We start from the raw sequence: 16,592 nt of genomic DNA, 5'->3' as shown, positions 1-16,592 counted from the left end.
GTACTCTATAATACATGGTGTACTCTATAATACATGGTGTACTCTATATACTACATAGTGCTGTTACTATATAATACATGGTGTACTCTATAATACATGGTGTACTGTATAATACATGGTGTACTCTATAATACATGGTACTCTATAATACATAGTGTACTCTATACTACATGGTGTATCTATACTACATGGTGCGTACTGTTGTTGTACTGTATAACATGTTGCCTCAAAGTGAAGGGCAGTAGTACACTAACTCTGGTGGAGAGGAGAGAGGAGAGGAGAGGAGGAGGAGAGGAGGGGGAGGGAGAGGAGGAGGAGAGGAGAGGAGAGGAGAGGAGAGGGAGAGGGAGAGGAGAGGAGAGGAGAGGAGAGGAGGAGGAGAGGAGAAGAGAAGCCCTCAGACACCACAGACACCTCAGACACCACAGACACCTCAGACACCACAGACACCACAGACACTACAGACACCACAGACACCACAGACACTACAGACACTACAGACACCACAGACACCTCAGACACTACAGACACTACAGACACTACAGACACCACAGACACCTCAGACACCTCAGACACCACAGACACTACAGACACCTCAGACACTACAGACACCTCAGACACCACAGACACCACATACACTACAGACACCACAGACACCACAGACACTACAGACACCACAGACACCACAGACACTACAGACACTACAGACACCACAGACACCACAGACACAACAGACACCGCCAACACAACCAGACACCACGGACACCACAGACACTACAGACACCTCAGACACCACAGACACTACAGACACCACAGACACCACCAGACACTGGACACCACAGACACCTCAGACACTACAGACACCTCAGACACCTCAGGACACTACAGACACCACAGGACACTACAGACACCTCAGACACTACAGACACCACAGACACTACAGACACTACAGACACCACAGACACCACAGACACTACAAGACACTACAGACACTGGACACCTCAGACACCACAGACACCTCAGACACCACAGACACCCCAACACAACAGACACCACAGACACCACAGACACTACAGACACTACAGACACCACAGACACTGCCAACACAACAGACACCACAGACACCACAGACACTACAGACACCACAGACACCTCGGACACCTCAGACACTGGACACTACAGACACAACAGACACTACATACACCACAGACACCACAGACACTGCAGGACACCACAGACACCACAGACACCGCCACACAACAACAGACACCACAGACACAACAGACACCGCCAACACAACAGACACCACAGACACCACAGACACCTCAGACACCTCAGACACCTCAGACACCACAGACACTACAGACACTTTCAGACACCACAGACACCACAGACACCACAGACACCACTCTGGGTGAGGCCCTGACTTGGGTTACATGGAGTGGTTACTTGGGCTAGGCCAAAATGGCACACTTTTTCCTGTATAGATCACTGTTTCTGACCAGATCCCTCTGCCCTAGTTCCCCTATATAGATCACTGTTTCTGACCAGATCCTATCAGCCCTAGTTCTCTATATAGATCTGTTTCTGACCAGATCCTCTCTGCCCTAGTTCTCTATATAGATCACTGTTTCTGACCAGATCCCTCTGCCCTAGTTCCCTATATAGATCACTGTTTCTGACCAGATCCCTCTGCCCTAGTTCCCTATATAGATCACTGTTTCTGACCAGATCCCTCTGCCCTAGTTCCCTATATAGATCACTGTTTCTGACCAGATCCCTATCTGCCCTAGTTCCCTATATAGATCACTGTTTCTGACCAGATCCCTCTCTGCCCTAGTTCTCTATATAGATCACTGTTTCTGACCAGATCCCTATCTGCCCTAGTTCCCTATATAGATCACTGTTTCTGACCAGATCCCTCTCTGCCCTAGTTCTCTATATATATCACTGTTTCTGACCAGATCCCTGTCCCCTAGTTCCCTATATAGATCACTGTTTCTGACCAGATCCCTATCAGCCCTAGTTCTCTATATAGATCACTGTTTCTGACCAGATCCCTCTGCCCTAGTTCTCTATATAGATCACTGTTTCTGACCAGATCCCTCTCTGCCCTAGTTCTCTATATAGATCACTGTTTCTGACCAGACCCCTATCTGCCCTAGTTCCCTATATAGATCACTGTTTCTGACCAGATCCCTCTGCCCTAGTTCCCTATATAGATCACTGTTTCTGACCAGATCCCTCTGCCCTAGTTCCCTATATAGATCAGTGTTTCTGACCAGATCCCTATCTGCCCTAGTTCCCTATATAGATCAGTGTTTCTGACCAGATCCCTCTGCCCTAGTTCCCTATATAGATCACTGTTTCTGACCAGATCCCTGTGCCCTAGTTCCCTATATAGATCACTGTTTCTGACCAGATCCCTGTCCCCTAGTTCCCTATATAAATCACTGTTTCTGACCAGATCCCTCTGTGCCCTAGTTCTCTATATAGATCACTGTTTCTGACCAGATCCCTATCTGCCCTAGTTCTCTATATAGATCACTGTTTCTGACCAGACCCCTATCTGCCCTAGTTCCCTATATAGATCACTGTTTCTGACCAGATCCCTCTGCCCTAGTTCCCTATATAGATCACTGTTTCTGACCAGATCCCTCTGCCCTAGTTCCCTATATAGATCACTGTTTCTGACCAGATCCCTCTCTGCCCTAGTTCCCTATATAGATCACTGTTTCTGACCAGATCCCTATCAGCCCTAGTTCCCTATATAGATCACTGTTTCTGACCAGATCCCTCTGCCCTAGTTCTCTATATAGATCACTGTTTCTGACCAGATCCCTATCTGCCCTAGTTCCCTATATAGATCACTGTTTCTGACCAGATCCCTCTGCCCTAGTTCCCTATATAGATCACTGTTTCTGACCAGATCCCTCTGCCCTAGTTCTCTATATAGATCACTGTTTCTGACCAGATCCCTCTCTGCCCTAGTTCCCTATATAGATCACTGTTTCTGACCAGATCCCTGTGCCCTAGTTCCCTATATAGATCACTGTGTCTGACCAGATCCCTATCTGCCCTAGTTCTCCTGATAGATCACTGTTTCTGACCAGATCCCTCTGCCCTAGTTCTCTATATAGATCACTGTTTCTGACCAGATCCCTCTCTGCCCTAGTTCCCTATATAGATCACTGTTTCTGACCAGATCCCTCTCTGCCCTAGTTCCCTATATAGATCACTGTTTCTGACCAGATCCCTCTGCCCTAGTTCCCACTGTTTCTGAGATCCCTCTGCCCTAGTTCCCTATATAGATCACTGTTTCTGACCAGATCCCTCTGCCCTAGTTCTCTATATATATCACTGTTTCTGACCAGATCCCTGCCCCTAGTTCCCTATATAGATCACTGTTTCTGACCAGATCCTCTCTGCCTAGTTCTAGTTCCCTGATAGATCCTGACCAGATCCCTCTCTGCCCTAGTTCTCTATATAGATCACTGTTTCTGACCAGATCCCTCCCTAGTTCCCTAGTCACTGTTTCTGACCAGATCCTCTCTGCCCTAGTTCCCTATATAGATCACTGTTTCTGACCAGATCCCTCTGCCCTAGTTCCCTATATAGATCACTGTTTCTGACCAGATCCCTCTGCCCTAGTTCCCTATATAGATCACTGTTTCTGACCAGATCCCTCTCTGCCCTAGTTCCCTATATAGATCACTGTTTCTGACCAGATCCCTCTCTGCCCTAGTTCCCTATATAGATCACTGTTTCTGACCAGATCCTCTGCCCTAGTTCCCTATAGATCACTGTTTCTGACCAGATTCTGACCAGATCCCTCTCTGCCCTAGTTCTCTATATATATCACTGTTTCTGACCAGATCCCTCTGCCCTAGTTCCCTATATAGATCACTGTTTCTGACCAGATCCCTCTCTGCCCTAGTTCCCTATATAGATCACTGTTTCTGACCAGATCCCTATCTGCCCTAGTTCCCTATATAGATCACTGTTTCTGACCAGATCCCTCTCTGCCCTAGTTCCTATATATATCACTGTTTCTGACCAGATCCCTGTCCCTAGTTCCCTAGATCACTGTTTCTGACCAGATCCCTCTCTGCCCTAGTTCCCTATATAGATCACTGTTTCTGACCAGATCCCTATCAGCCCTAGTTCCCTATATAGATCACTGTTTCTGACCAGATCCCTCTGCCCTAGTTCTCTATATCAGTTTCTGACCAGATCCCTGTCCCTAGTTCCCTGATCACTGTTTCTGACCAGATCCCTCTGCCCTAGTTCCCTATAGATCACTGTTTCTGACCAGATCCCTCTGCCCTAGTTCCCTATATAGATCACTGTTTCTGACCAGATCCCTCTGCCCTAGTTCCCTATATAGATCACTGTTTCTGACCAGATCCCTCTCTGCCCTAGTTCCCTATATAGATCACTGTTTCTGACCAGATCCCTCTCTGCCCTAGTTCCCTATATAGATCACTGTTTCTGACCAGATCCCTCTGCCCTAGTTCCCTATATAGATCACTGTTTCTGACCAGATCCCTCTGCCCTAGTTCCCTATAGATCCTGTTTCTAGATTCCTGCCCTAGTTCTCTATAGATCACTGTTTCTGACCAGATCCCTCTGCCCTAGTTCCCTATATAGATCACTGTTTCTGACCAGATCCCTCTCTGCCCTAGTTCCCTATATTCACTGTTTCTGACCAGATCCCTGCCCTAGTTCCCCTATATAGATCACTGTTTCTGACCAGATCCCTCTGCCCTAGTTCTCTATATAGATCACTGTTTCTGACCAGATCCCTATCTGCCCTAGTTCCTATATAGATCACTGTTTCTGACCAGATCCCTCTGCCCTAGTTCTCTATATAGATCACTGTTTCTGACCAGATCCCTCTGTCCCTAGTTCCCTATATAGATCACTGTTTCTGACCAGATCCCTCTCTCTGCCCTAGTTCTCTATATAGATCACTGTTTCTGACCAGATCCCTATCTGTCTGTCACTGTTTCTGACCAGATCCCTCTCTGCCCTAGTTCTCTATATATATCCTGTTTCTGAGTTCCCTATATAGATCACTGTTTCTGACCAGATCCCTATCAGCCCTAGTTCTCTATATAGATCACTGTTTCTGACCAGATCCCTATCTGCCCTAGTTCTCCTGATAGATCACTGTTTCTGACCAGATCCCTCTGCCCTAGTTCTCTATATAGATCACTGTTTCTGACCAGATCCCTCTCTGCCCTAGTTCCCTATATAGATCACTGTTTCTGACCAGATCCCTCTCTGCCCTAGTTCCCTATATAGATCACTGTTTCTGACCAGATCCCTCTGCCCTAGTTCCCTATATAGATCACTGTTTCTGACCAGATCCCTGTCTGCCCTAGTTCCCTATATAGATCACTGTTTCTGACCAGATCCCTCTGCCCTAGTTTCCAATATAGATCACTGTTTCTGACCAGATCCCTCTGCCCTAGTTCCCTATATAGATCACTGTTTCTGACCAGATCCCTCTGCCCTAGTTCCCTATATAGATCACTGTTTCTGACCAGATCCCTCTGCCCTAGTTCTCTATATATATCACTGTTTCTGACCAGATCCCTCTGCCCTAGTTCCCAATATAGCTCACTGTTTCTGACCAGATCCCTCTGCCCTAGTTCTCTATATAGATCACTGTTTCTGACCAGATCCCTCTCTGCCCTAGTTCCCTATATATATCACTGTTTCTGACCAGATCCCTCTGCCCTAGTTCCCTATATAGATCACTGTTTCTGACCAGATCCCTATCAGCCCTAGTTCTCTATATAGATCACTGTTTCTGACCAGATCCCTCTCTGCCCTAGTTCTCTATATAGATCACTGTTTCTGACCAGATCCCTCAGCCCTAGTTCCCTATATAGATCACTGTTTCTGACCAGATCCCTATCTGCCCTAGTTCTCTATATAGATCACTGTTTCTGACCAGATCCCTATCTGCCCTAGTCAAGAATGACAGAACATTAAATGTGTCTTGCCGATGTTGTGGCTAGACTACCTCATCAGGTTCCCTAGATCACTGTTTCTGACCGGATTACCCTAGTTCATAGTTTGTTTCATCTCTGCCTAGTTCCCTAAAATCATGGACATTTATTACATTTCCTGAAAAGTTTCTGTTCCAGGAACGACATAGTTTCCTACAATCACTTTCACTCATTGACTTCCTGAAAACCATTAACTCAGTGGAAAAAGCTGCCACCACACTTGGAGGACGTCGCTCTTCTTGGCCTAACAATGTTGGGCTGATTTACAACTAGTCGCTATTTGTAAAGCAGAATATGTCTGGTAAGAGGCACAGTTAAAGAGCCCATAAAGTCATCTTTTGAGGCAGGCCTGCTTTTAAAATCAGGGCATATGTCTGCATGCGCGTGTGTGTGTGTGTGTGTGTGTGTGTGTGTGTGTGTGTGTGTGTGTGCGTGTGTGTGTGTCTGCGAGTGTGCGTGTGTTGTGTTGTGTGTGTGTGTGTGTGTGTGTGTGTGTGTGTGTGTGTGTGTGTGTGTGTGTGTGTGTGTGTCTGCGAGTGTGCGTGTGTTGTGTTGTGTGTGTGTGTGTGTGTGTGTGTGTGTGTGTGTCTGCGAGCGCGCGCGTGTGTGTGTGTGTGTGTGTGATAATGTCTGAGAGCATAATCGTATTATGTCAGACATGAGCCAGGAGGGTCCGTTTGGAGTCAGAGAGTGTAGTGTGTCAGCAGTTTGAAGTCCACAAGACGTACTCACTGGGTGAAACTAGGGGGACAAGGAGTTGAAATGAAGTTCAAATTTACTTTACCACTCTCTTTTCCATGTTGGAGTTGAGGCTCATATTTAGAATTTATTCAGTCATACAGTGCGTAACTGTATGGAGGTGTCAGTCATGGAGTTGCTGTATGGACTGTATGGAGTTGTGTGTGGACTGGTTGGATTGGGGCTGTATGGAGTTGGGGCTGGTTGGAGTTGGGGCTGTATGGAGTTGGGGCTGGTTGGGAGTAGGGGCTGGTTGGAGTTGGGGCTGTATGGAGTTGGGGCTGTGTGGAGTTGGGGCTGTGTGGAGTTGGGGCTGTGTGGAGTTGGGGCTGTGTGGAGTTGGGGCTGTATGTGTGGAGTTGGGGCTGTATGTATGGAGTTGGGGATGTTTGTATGGAGTTGGGACTGTGTGTGTGGGACTGTTGTAGCTGTAGCTGTATGGAGTTGGGGCTGTGTGGAGTTGGGGCTGTCTGGAGTTGGGGCTGTGTGGGTTGGGGCTGTATGTATGGAGTTGGGGCTGGTTGGAGTTGGGTCTATATGGAGTTGGGGCTGGTTGGGTTGTGGCTGTATGGAGTTGTGGCTGGTTGGAGTTGGGGCTGGTTGGAGTTGGGGCTGGTTGGAGTTGGGTCTGTATGGAGTTGGGGCTGGTTGGAGTTGGGGCTGGTTGGAGTTGGGGCTGTATGGAGTTTGGGCTGGTTGGAGTTGTGGCTGTATGGAGTTGGGGCTGTATGGAGTTGGGGCTGGTTGGAGTTGGGGCTGTATGGAGTTGGGGCCGTATGGAGTTGGGGCTGGTTGGAGTTGGGGCTGGTTGGAGTTGGGGCTGTATGGGGTTGTGGCTGTATGGAGTTGGGGCTGTATGGGAGTTGGGGCTGGTTGGAGTTGAGGCTGTATGGGGTTGGGGCTGGTTGGAGTTGGGGCTGGTTGGGTTAGGGCTGGTTGGAGTTGGGGCTGGTTGGAGTTGTGGCTGTATGGAGTTGTGGCTGTATGGAGTTGGGGCTGTATGGAGGTTGGGGCTGTATGGAGTTGGGGCTGTATGGAGTTGGGGCTGGTTGGAGTTAGGGCTGTATGTATGGAGTTGGGGCTGTATTGAGTTGGGGCTGTATGGAGTTGGGGCTGTATGGAGTTGGGGCTGGTTGGAGTTGGGGCTGTAAGGAGTTGGGGCTTGTTGGAGTTGGGGCTGTATGGAGTTGGGGCTGGTTGGAGTTGGGGCTGTGTGTGTGGAGTTGGGTCTGTATGGAGTTGGGGCTGTATGGAGTTGGGGCTGGTTGGAGTTGGGGCTGGTTGGAGTTGGGGCTGGTTGGAGTTGGGTCTGTATGGAGTTGGGGCTGGTTGGAGTTGGGGCTGTATGGAGTTGGGGCTGGTTGGAGTTGTGGCTAGTTGGAGTTGGGGCTAGTTGGAGTTGGGGCTGGTTGGAGTTGGGGCTGGTTGGAGTTGGGGCTGGTTGGAGTTGGGTCTGTTGGAGTTGGGGCTGGTTGGAGTTGGGTCTGTATGGAGTTGGGGCTGTATGGAGTTGGGGCTGGTTGGAGTTGGGGCTGGTTGGAGTTGGGGCTGTATGGAGTTGGGGCTGGTTGGAGTTGTGGCTGTATGGGTTGTGGCTGTATGGGTTGGGGCTGGTTGGGTTGGGGCTGGTTGGAGTTGGGGCTGTATGGAGTTGGGGCTGGTTGGAGTTGGGGCTGTATGGGGTTGGGGCTGGTTGGAGTTGGGGCTGTATGGGGTTGGGGCTGGTTGGAGTTGGGGCTGTATGGAGTTGGGGCTGGTTGGAGTTGGGTCTGTATGGAGTTGGGGCTGGTTGGAGTTGGGGCTGGTTGGAGTTGGGGCTGGTTGGAGTTGGGGCTGGTTGGAGTTGTGGCTGTATGGAGTTGGGGCTGTATGGAGTTGGGGCTGGTTGGAGTTGTGGCTGTATGGAGTTGGGGCTGTATGGAGTTGGGGCTGTATGGAGATGGGCAGGTTGGAGTTGGGGCTGGTTGGAGTTGTGGCTGTATGGAGTTGGGGCTGGTTGGAGTTGGGGCTGGTTGGAGTTGTGGCTGTATGGAGTTGGGGCTGGTTGGAGTTGTGGCTGTATGGAGTTGGGGCTTTAGCTGGTGTTCCAGACTGGAGACCAGTTCGACCTCTGGATGTGGTTCTGGGAAGTCAGTCTTCTGAATACCTCTCCTATTACTGCTGCTCAATGCATTGGGGGTATTCTCCCTCTTCCTGGGGTGGCTGGGGGATGATGGGGAGAGGGAGAGAGGTGGGGTATTCTCCCTCTTCCTGGGTTGGCTGGGGGTGGTGGGGAGAAGGAGAGAGTTTGGGGGAAAGGGAGAGAGGTGAAGTGGGGGAGAGAGAGGTGGTGGGAGAGATGGGAGAGAGGTGAAGTGGGGGAGGGAGAGGGTGGTGGGAGAGATGGGAGAGGTGAAGTGGGGGGAGGGAGAGAGGTGGAGGGAGGTGGAGGGAGGGAGGGAGAGAGGTGGAGGGAGAGAGGTGAAGTGGGGAGAGGGAGAGAGGTGAAGGGAGAGATGGGAGAGAGGTGAAGTAAGGAAGAGATGGGAGAGAGGTGAAGTGGGGAGAGGGAGAGGGTGAAGTGGGGAGAGGGAGAGAGGTGGGACAGGGAGAGGGAGAGAGGTGGGACAGGGAAGAGGGAGAGAGGTGGGACAGGGAGAGGGAGAGAGGTGGGACAGGGAGAGGAGAGAGGTGGGACAGGAGAGGGAGAGAGTAGGACAGGGAGAGGGAGAGAGGTGGGACAGGGAGAGGGAGAGGTAGGACAGGGAGAGAAGTACAGAAAGGAGGAGGTGGGGAGAGAGGACAGACTTTGCTAGAGGTAGGATGGGGTGGGGTTTAAACCCAGTCTGCATGGAAAGCACGGTAATTGTTTCCTGATGTCAAGCTGTTTCTGGTCTGTGCTTCTCTAAATAAAGAGCCCTCTTGTTCCAAATAATGGCTTTCCATTCTCCTTCTCTGATCTGTGAGAGGTTGGAATACAGTGTTGCAGTGTGTGTGATCCACCAGATCACAGCCCACCCACCAGATCACAGCCCCACCCACCAGATCACAGCCCCACCCACCAGATCACAGCCCCACCCACCAGGTCACAGCCCCACCCACCAGATCACACCCCACTCACCACATCACACCCACCACCACATCACACCCACCACCACATCACACCCACCACATCACACACCCACCACATCCCCACCCACCACCACCACATCCCCACCCAACACCACATCCCCACCCACCACCACCATCCACACCCACCACCACATCCACACCCACCACCACATCCCCACCCACATCCCCACCCACCACCACATCCCCACCCACCACCACATCCCCCACCATCCCCACCCACCACCACATCCCCACCCACCACCACATCCCCACCCACCACCACATCCCCACCCATCCACCACACCCACCACCACATCCCCACCCCACCACCACATCCCCACCCACCACCACATCCCACCACCACCCCATCCCCACCACCACACCCACCCACCCCCACCACACCCCACCCACCCCCACCCACCACCACACCCACCACCCATCCCACCCACCACCACATCCCCACCCACCACCACATCCCACCACCACCACATCCCACCACCACCACCCACCCCCCACCACCACATCCCCACCCACCACCACATCCACCACCACACATACCACCACCCACCCCCCCACCACACCCACCACCACATCCCCACCCCACCACCACATCCCCCACCCACCATCCCCACCCACCACCACACCCACCACCACATCCCCACCCACCACCACATCCCCACCCACCACCCACCACCACCACATCCCCACCCACCACCACACCCACCACCACCACCCATCCCCACACCCACCACCACATCCCCACCCACCACCACCCCACCACCACACCCACCCACCACCATCCCCACCCACCCACCCATCACCACCCACCACCACACCCACCCACTACCACATCCCACCCACCACCACACCCACCACCACATCCCCACCCACCACCACACCCACCACACCCCACCCACCACCCATCCCCACTACCACCATCCCACCCACCACCACACCCACCACCACATCCCCACCCACCACCACACCCACCCACCACCACACCCACCACCACATCCCCTACCACACCCCCCACCACCACATCCCCACCACCACCACATCTCCACCCACCACCACACCCACTACCACATCCCCACCCACCACCACCTCCACCCACCACAAACCCACCACCATCACACACCCACCACCACATCCCCACCCACCACCACACCCACCACCATCCCAACCACCACCACATCCCACCCACCACCATCCCACCACCACACCCACCCACCACCCACATCCCCACCCACCACCACACCCACTACCACATCCCCACCCACCACCACCACATCCCACCACCACACCCCACTACCACATCCCCCCCACCTCACCCACCACCACATCCCCACCCACCACCACCACACCCACCACCACATCCCCACCCACCACCACATCCCCACCCTACCACATCCACCACCACCACCCCACCACCACACCCACCACCAACACATCCCCACCACCACCACCACCTCACCCACCACCACATCCCCACCCACCACCACATCCCCACCCCACTACCACATCCCCACCCACCACCATCCCCCACCACCACCACCACACCCACTACCACATCCACCCACCACCACACCCACCACCACACATCAGTCAACTTTCCATATTAGCCAACCTTCCATATTAGCCAACCTTCCAAATCAGTCAACCTTCCACATTTAGTCAACCTTCCCTATCAGTCAACCTTCCACATTTAGCCAACCTTCCACATTTAGCCAACCTTCCATATCAGTCAACCTTCCATATCAGTCAACCTTCCATATTAGTCAACCTTCCATATCAGTCAACCTTCCATATCAGTCAATCTTCCATATCAGTCAACCTTCCATGTTAGTCAACCTTCCATGTTAGTCAACCTTCCATATTAGTCAACCTTCCATATCAGTCAACCTTCCATATTAGCCAACCTTCCATTGGTAGCAGACTGAAGAAACATGCCACATCTCTGCTCTGACTCCTCCTGACTAGAAATGTGTGAACATAAGCAGTATGACTTCCAATATTACTTTAGGAACAATCTGCTAGGAGAGAGAGAGAAGGGGAGGGAGGGAGAGAGAGGGAGCGAGAGAGAGGGGGGAGAGAGAGAGAGAGAAGGGGAGGGCGGGAGAGAGGAGCGAGGAGAGAGGGGGAAGAAAGAGAGAGAGAGAGGGGGGAGGGGGAGGGAGAGAGAGGGGGGAGGGAGAGAGAGAGTGGGGGAGAGAGAGAGAGGGGAGAGGGGCAGAGAGAGAGAGAGACAAAGAGAAGGGGAGAGAGAGAGGGGGGGAAGGGGGAGAGAGAGAGATAGATAGAGAGAGAGAGAGAGAGAGGGGGGAGAGAGAGAAAGGGAGAGAGAGAAGAGAGAGGGAGAAGAGAGGGAGAGAAGAGGGGGAGGGAGGAGAGAGGGAGGGAGGAGAGAGAGAGAGGGGGAGAAGAAGAGGGAGAGGGGGGAGGGAGAGAGGGGAGGGAGAGAGAGAGAGAGAGGGGAGGAGAGAGAGGAGAGGGAGAGAGGAGGGGGAGAGAGAGGGGAGGAGAGAAAGGGAGGGAGAGGGGGAAAAAGAGGGAAGGAGAGAGGGGAGGGAGAAGGAGGAGTGGAGAGGGGAAAGAGAGACAGAGAGACAGGAGAAGGGGAGGGAGAGAGAGAGACAGAAGGGAGAAGGGGGAGGGAGAGAGAGACAGAGAGACAGAGAAGGGGGAGGGAGAGGGAGAGAGAGAGAGAGAGACAGAAAGGGAGAGGGAGAGAGAGAGAGAGACAGAGAGAGAGAGAGAGAGAGAGACAGAGAGAGAGAGAGAGAGAGAGAGAGAGAAGGAGAGAAGGGAGGGAGAGGGAGAGGGAGAGAGAGAGAGAGAGAGAGAGAGAGAGAGAGAAGAGAAGAGAAGGAGAGACAGAGAGACAGAGAGCTGTAAGTGTTTTTATCAACCGTCTCCTGGTCTATGTGGCAGCAGCTCATTTATATAGTACTTAGTATCAGTTACATGGTATTTTGTATCTGTTGCCAGATGCTGTCAGCTGATAATATACTGGGTTTATATGTTATAGTGCCTATCATTCATCAGATCATCTCCTCTCAACTTCCAGGTCCCTGAGTGACTCCCTCCCCTGAGCCTGGTCAGTCTGGTGTGGTCTGGTCTGTCTACTCTGGTCTGTCTAGTCTGGTCTGGTCTGGTCTGGTCTGGTCTGGTCTGTCTAGTCTGGTCTGTCTACTCTGATCTGTCTGGTCTGGTCTGGTCTGGTCTGGTCTGGTCTGTCTACTCTGGTCTGTCTACTCTGGTCTGTCTACTCTGGTCTGGTCTGTCTACTCTGGTCTGTCTACTCTGGTCTGTCTACTCTGGTCTGGTCTGTCTACTCTGGTCTGTCTATTCTGGTCTGTCTACTCTGGTCTGTCTACTCTGGTCTGCCTAGTCTGGTCTGCCTACTCTGGTCTGTCTACTCTGGTCTGTCTACTCTGGTCTGGTCTGTCTACTCTGGTCTGTCTACTCTGGTCTGTCTACTCTGGTCTGTCTACTCTGGTCTGTCTACTCTGGTCTGGTCTGTCTACTCTGGTCTGTCTACTCTGGTCTGTCTACTCTGGTCTGTCTAGTCTGGTCTGCCTACTCTGGTCTGTCTACTCTGGTCTGTCTACTCTGGTCTGTCTACTCTGGTCTGGTCTGCATCCACTCTGGTCTGTCTACTCTGGTCTGGTCTGGTCTGGTCTGTCTACTCTGGTCTGTCTGGTCTGTCTACTCTGGTCTGTCTACTCTGGTCTGTCTACTCTGGTCTGTCTAGTCTGGTCTGCCTACTCTGGTCTGTCTACTCTGGTCTGTCTACTCTGGTCTGTCTACTCTGGTCTGGTCTGTCTACTCTGGTCTGTCTACTCTGGTCTGGTCTGGTCTGGTCTGTCTACTCTGGTCTGTCTGGTCTGTCTACTCTGGTCTGTCTACTCTGGTCTGTCTACTCTGGTCTGTCTACTCTGGTCTGTCTACTCTGGTATGTCTAGTCTGGTCTGCCTACTCTGGTCTGTCTAGTCTGGTCTGTCTACTCTGGTCTGTCTGGTCTGGTCTGGTCTGTCTACTCTGGTCTGTCTACTCTGATCTGGTCTGTCTACTCTGGTCTGTCTACTCTGGTCTGTCTACTCTGGTATGTCTAGTCTGGACTGCCTACTCTGGTCTGTCTAGTCTGGTCTGTCTACTCTGGTCTGTCTGGTCTGGTCTGGTCTGTCTACTCTGGTCTGTCTACTCTGATCTGGTCTGGTCTACTCTGGTCTGGTCTGTCTACTCTGGTCTGTCTACTCTGGTCTGTCTAGTCTGGTCTGTCTAGTCTGGTCTTGTCTGTCTACTCTGGTCTGGTCTGTCTACTCTGGTCTGTCTACTCTGGTCTGGTCTGTCTACTCTGATCTGGTCTGTCTACTCTGATCTGGTCTGTCTACTCTGGTCTGGTCTGTCTACTCTGATCTGGTCTGTCTACTCTGGTCTGTCTACTCTGGTCTGGTCTGTCTACTCTGATCTGGTCTGTCTACTCTGATCTGGTCTGTCTACTCTGGTCTGTCTACTCTGGTCTGGTCTGTCTACTCTGGTCTGGTCTGTCTACTCTGGTCTGTCTACTCTGGTCTGGTCTGTCTACTCTGGTCTGGTCTGTCTACTCTGGTCTGTCTACTCTGGTCTGTCTAATCTGGTCTGTCTACTCTGGTCTGTCTAGTCTGGTCTGTCTACTCTGGTCTGTCTGGTCTGGTCTGTCTACTCTGGTCTGTCTAATCTGGTCTGGTCTGGTCTGGACTGTCTACTCTGGTCTGTCTACTCTGGTCTGTCTACTCTGGTCTGTCTACTCTGGTCTGTCTGGTCTGGTCTGTCTGGTCTGGTCTGTCTACTCTGGTCTGTCTACTCTGGTCTGTCTACTCTGGTCTGTCTAGTCTGGTCTGTCTAGTCTGGTCTGTCTACTCTGGTCTGTCTACTCTGGTCTGTCTAATCTGGTCTGTCTAGTCTGGTCTGTCTACTCTGGTCTGTCTGGTCTGCTCTGTCTACTCTGGTCTGGTCTGTCTACTCTGGTCTGGTCTGTCTACTCTGGTCTGTCTACTCTGGTCTGTCTACTCTGGTCTGGTCTGTCTACTCTGGTCTGTCTACTCTGGTCTGTCTACTCTGGTCTGCCTAGTCTGGTCTGCCTACTCTGGTCTGTCTACTCTGGTCTGTCTACTCTGGTCTGGTCTGTCTACTCTGGTCTGTCTACTCTGGTCTGTCTACTCTGGTCTGTCTACTCTGGTCTGGTATGTCTACTCTGGTCTGTCTACTCTGGTCTGTCTACTCTGGTCTGTCTACTCTTGTCTGTCTAGTCTGGTCTGCCTACTCTGGTCTGTCTACTCTGGTCTGTCTACTCTGGTCTGTCTACTCTGGTCTGGTCTGTCTACTCTGGTCTGTCTACTCTGGTCTGGTCTGGTCTGGTCTGTCTACTCTGGTCTGTCTGGTCTGTCTACTCTGGTCTGTCTACTCTGGTCTGTCTACTCTGGTCTGTCTACTCTGGTCTGTCTACTCTGGTATGTCTAGTCTGGTCTGCCTACTCTGGTCTGTCTAGTCTGGTCTGTCTACTCTGGTCTGTCTGGTCTGGTCTGGTCTGTCTACTCTGGTCTGTCTACTCTGATCTGGTCTGTCTACTCTGGTCTGTCTACTCTGGTCTGTCTACTCTGGTATGTCTAGTCTGGTCTGCCTACTCTGGTCTGTCTAGTCTGGTCTGTCTACTCTGGTCTGTCTGGTCTGGTCTGGTCTGTCTACTCTGGTCTGTCTACTCTGATCTGGTCTGGTCTACTCTGGTCTGGTCTGTCTACTCTGGTCTGTCTACTCTGGTCTGTCTAGTCTGGTCTGTCTACTCTGGTCTTGTCTGTCTACTCTGGTCTGGTCTGTCTACTCTGGTCTGTCTACTCTGGTCTGGTCTGTCTACTCTGATCTGGTCTGTCTACTCTGATCTGGTCTGTCTACTCTGGTCTGGTCTGTCTACTCTGATCTGGTCTGTCTACTCTGGTCTGTCTACTCTGGTCTGGTCTGTCTACTCTGATCTGGTCTGTCTACTCTGATCTGGTCTGTCTACTCTGGTCTGTCTACTCTGGTCTGGTCTGTCTACTCTGGTCTGGTCTGTCTACTCTGGTCTGTCTACTCTGGTCTGTCTACTCTGGTCTGGTCTGTCTACTCTGGTCTGTCTACTCTGGTCTGGTCTGTCTACTCTGGTCTGGTCTGTCTACTCTGGTCTGTCTACTCTGGTCTGTCTAATCTGGTCTGTCTACTCTGGTCTGTCTAGTCTGGTCTGTCTACTCTGGTCTGTCTGGTCTGGTCTGTCTACTCTGGTCTGTCTAATCTGGTCTGGTCTGGTCTGGACTGTCTACTCTGGTCTGTCTACTCTGGTCTGTCTACTCTGGTCTGTCTACTCTGGTCTGTCTACTCTGGTCTGTCTGGTCTGGTCTGTCTCGTCTGGTCTGTCTACTCTGGTCTGTCTACTCTGGTCTGTCTACTCTGGTCTGTCTAGTCTGGTCTGTCTAGTCTGGTCTGTCTACTCTGGTCTGGTCTGTCTAGTCTGGTCTGTCTAGTCTGGTCTGTCTACTCTGGTCTGCCTACTCTGGTATGTCTAGTCTGGTCTGTCTACTCTGGTCTGTCCAGTCTGGTCTGTCTACTCTGGTCTGTCTACTCTGGTCTGCCTACTCTGGTCTGCCTACTCTGGTCTGTCTAGTCTGGTCTGTCTACTCTGGTCTGGTCTGTCTACTCTGGTCTGTCTACTCTGGTCTGTCTGGTCTGGTCTAG

At 51.8% G+C, this 16,592-nt stretch overlaps 1 protein-coding gene across 1 annotated transcript; it reads right to left on the bottom strand.

Annotated features, from left to right (window-relative positions):
- Window positions 1-8,131: 8,131 nt before the first annotated feature.
- Window positions 8,132-8,960, bottom strand: LOC135566631 (uncharacterized; the record flags this gene model as incomplete). The annotated part of the gene is made up of 1 exon (XM_065014301.1): window positions 8,132-8,960. A coding segment is annotated over one exon (829 nt), but the record flags the coding sequence as incomplete, so codon positions are not given.
- Between the last annotated feature and the right edge of the window lie 7,632 nt (window positions 8,961-16,592).

Source organism: Oncorhynchus nerka, unplaced genomic scaffold (genome assembly GCF_034236695.1).
Source record: "Oncorhynchus nerka isolate Pitt River unplaced genomic scaffold, Oner_Uvic_2.0 unplaced_scaffold_3930, whole genome shotgun sequence".
Classification (NCBI taxonomy): Eukaryota; Metazoa; Chordata; class Actinopteri; order Salmoniformes; family Salmonidae; genus Oncorhynchus; species Oncorhynchus nerka.
This window is presented reverse-complemented; position numbering and strand designations above follow the sequence as displayed.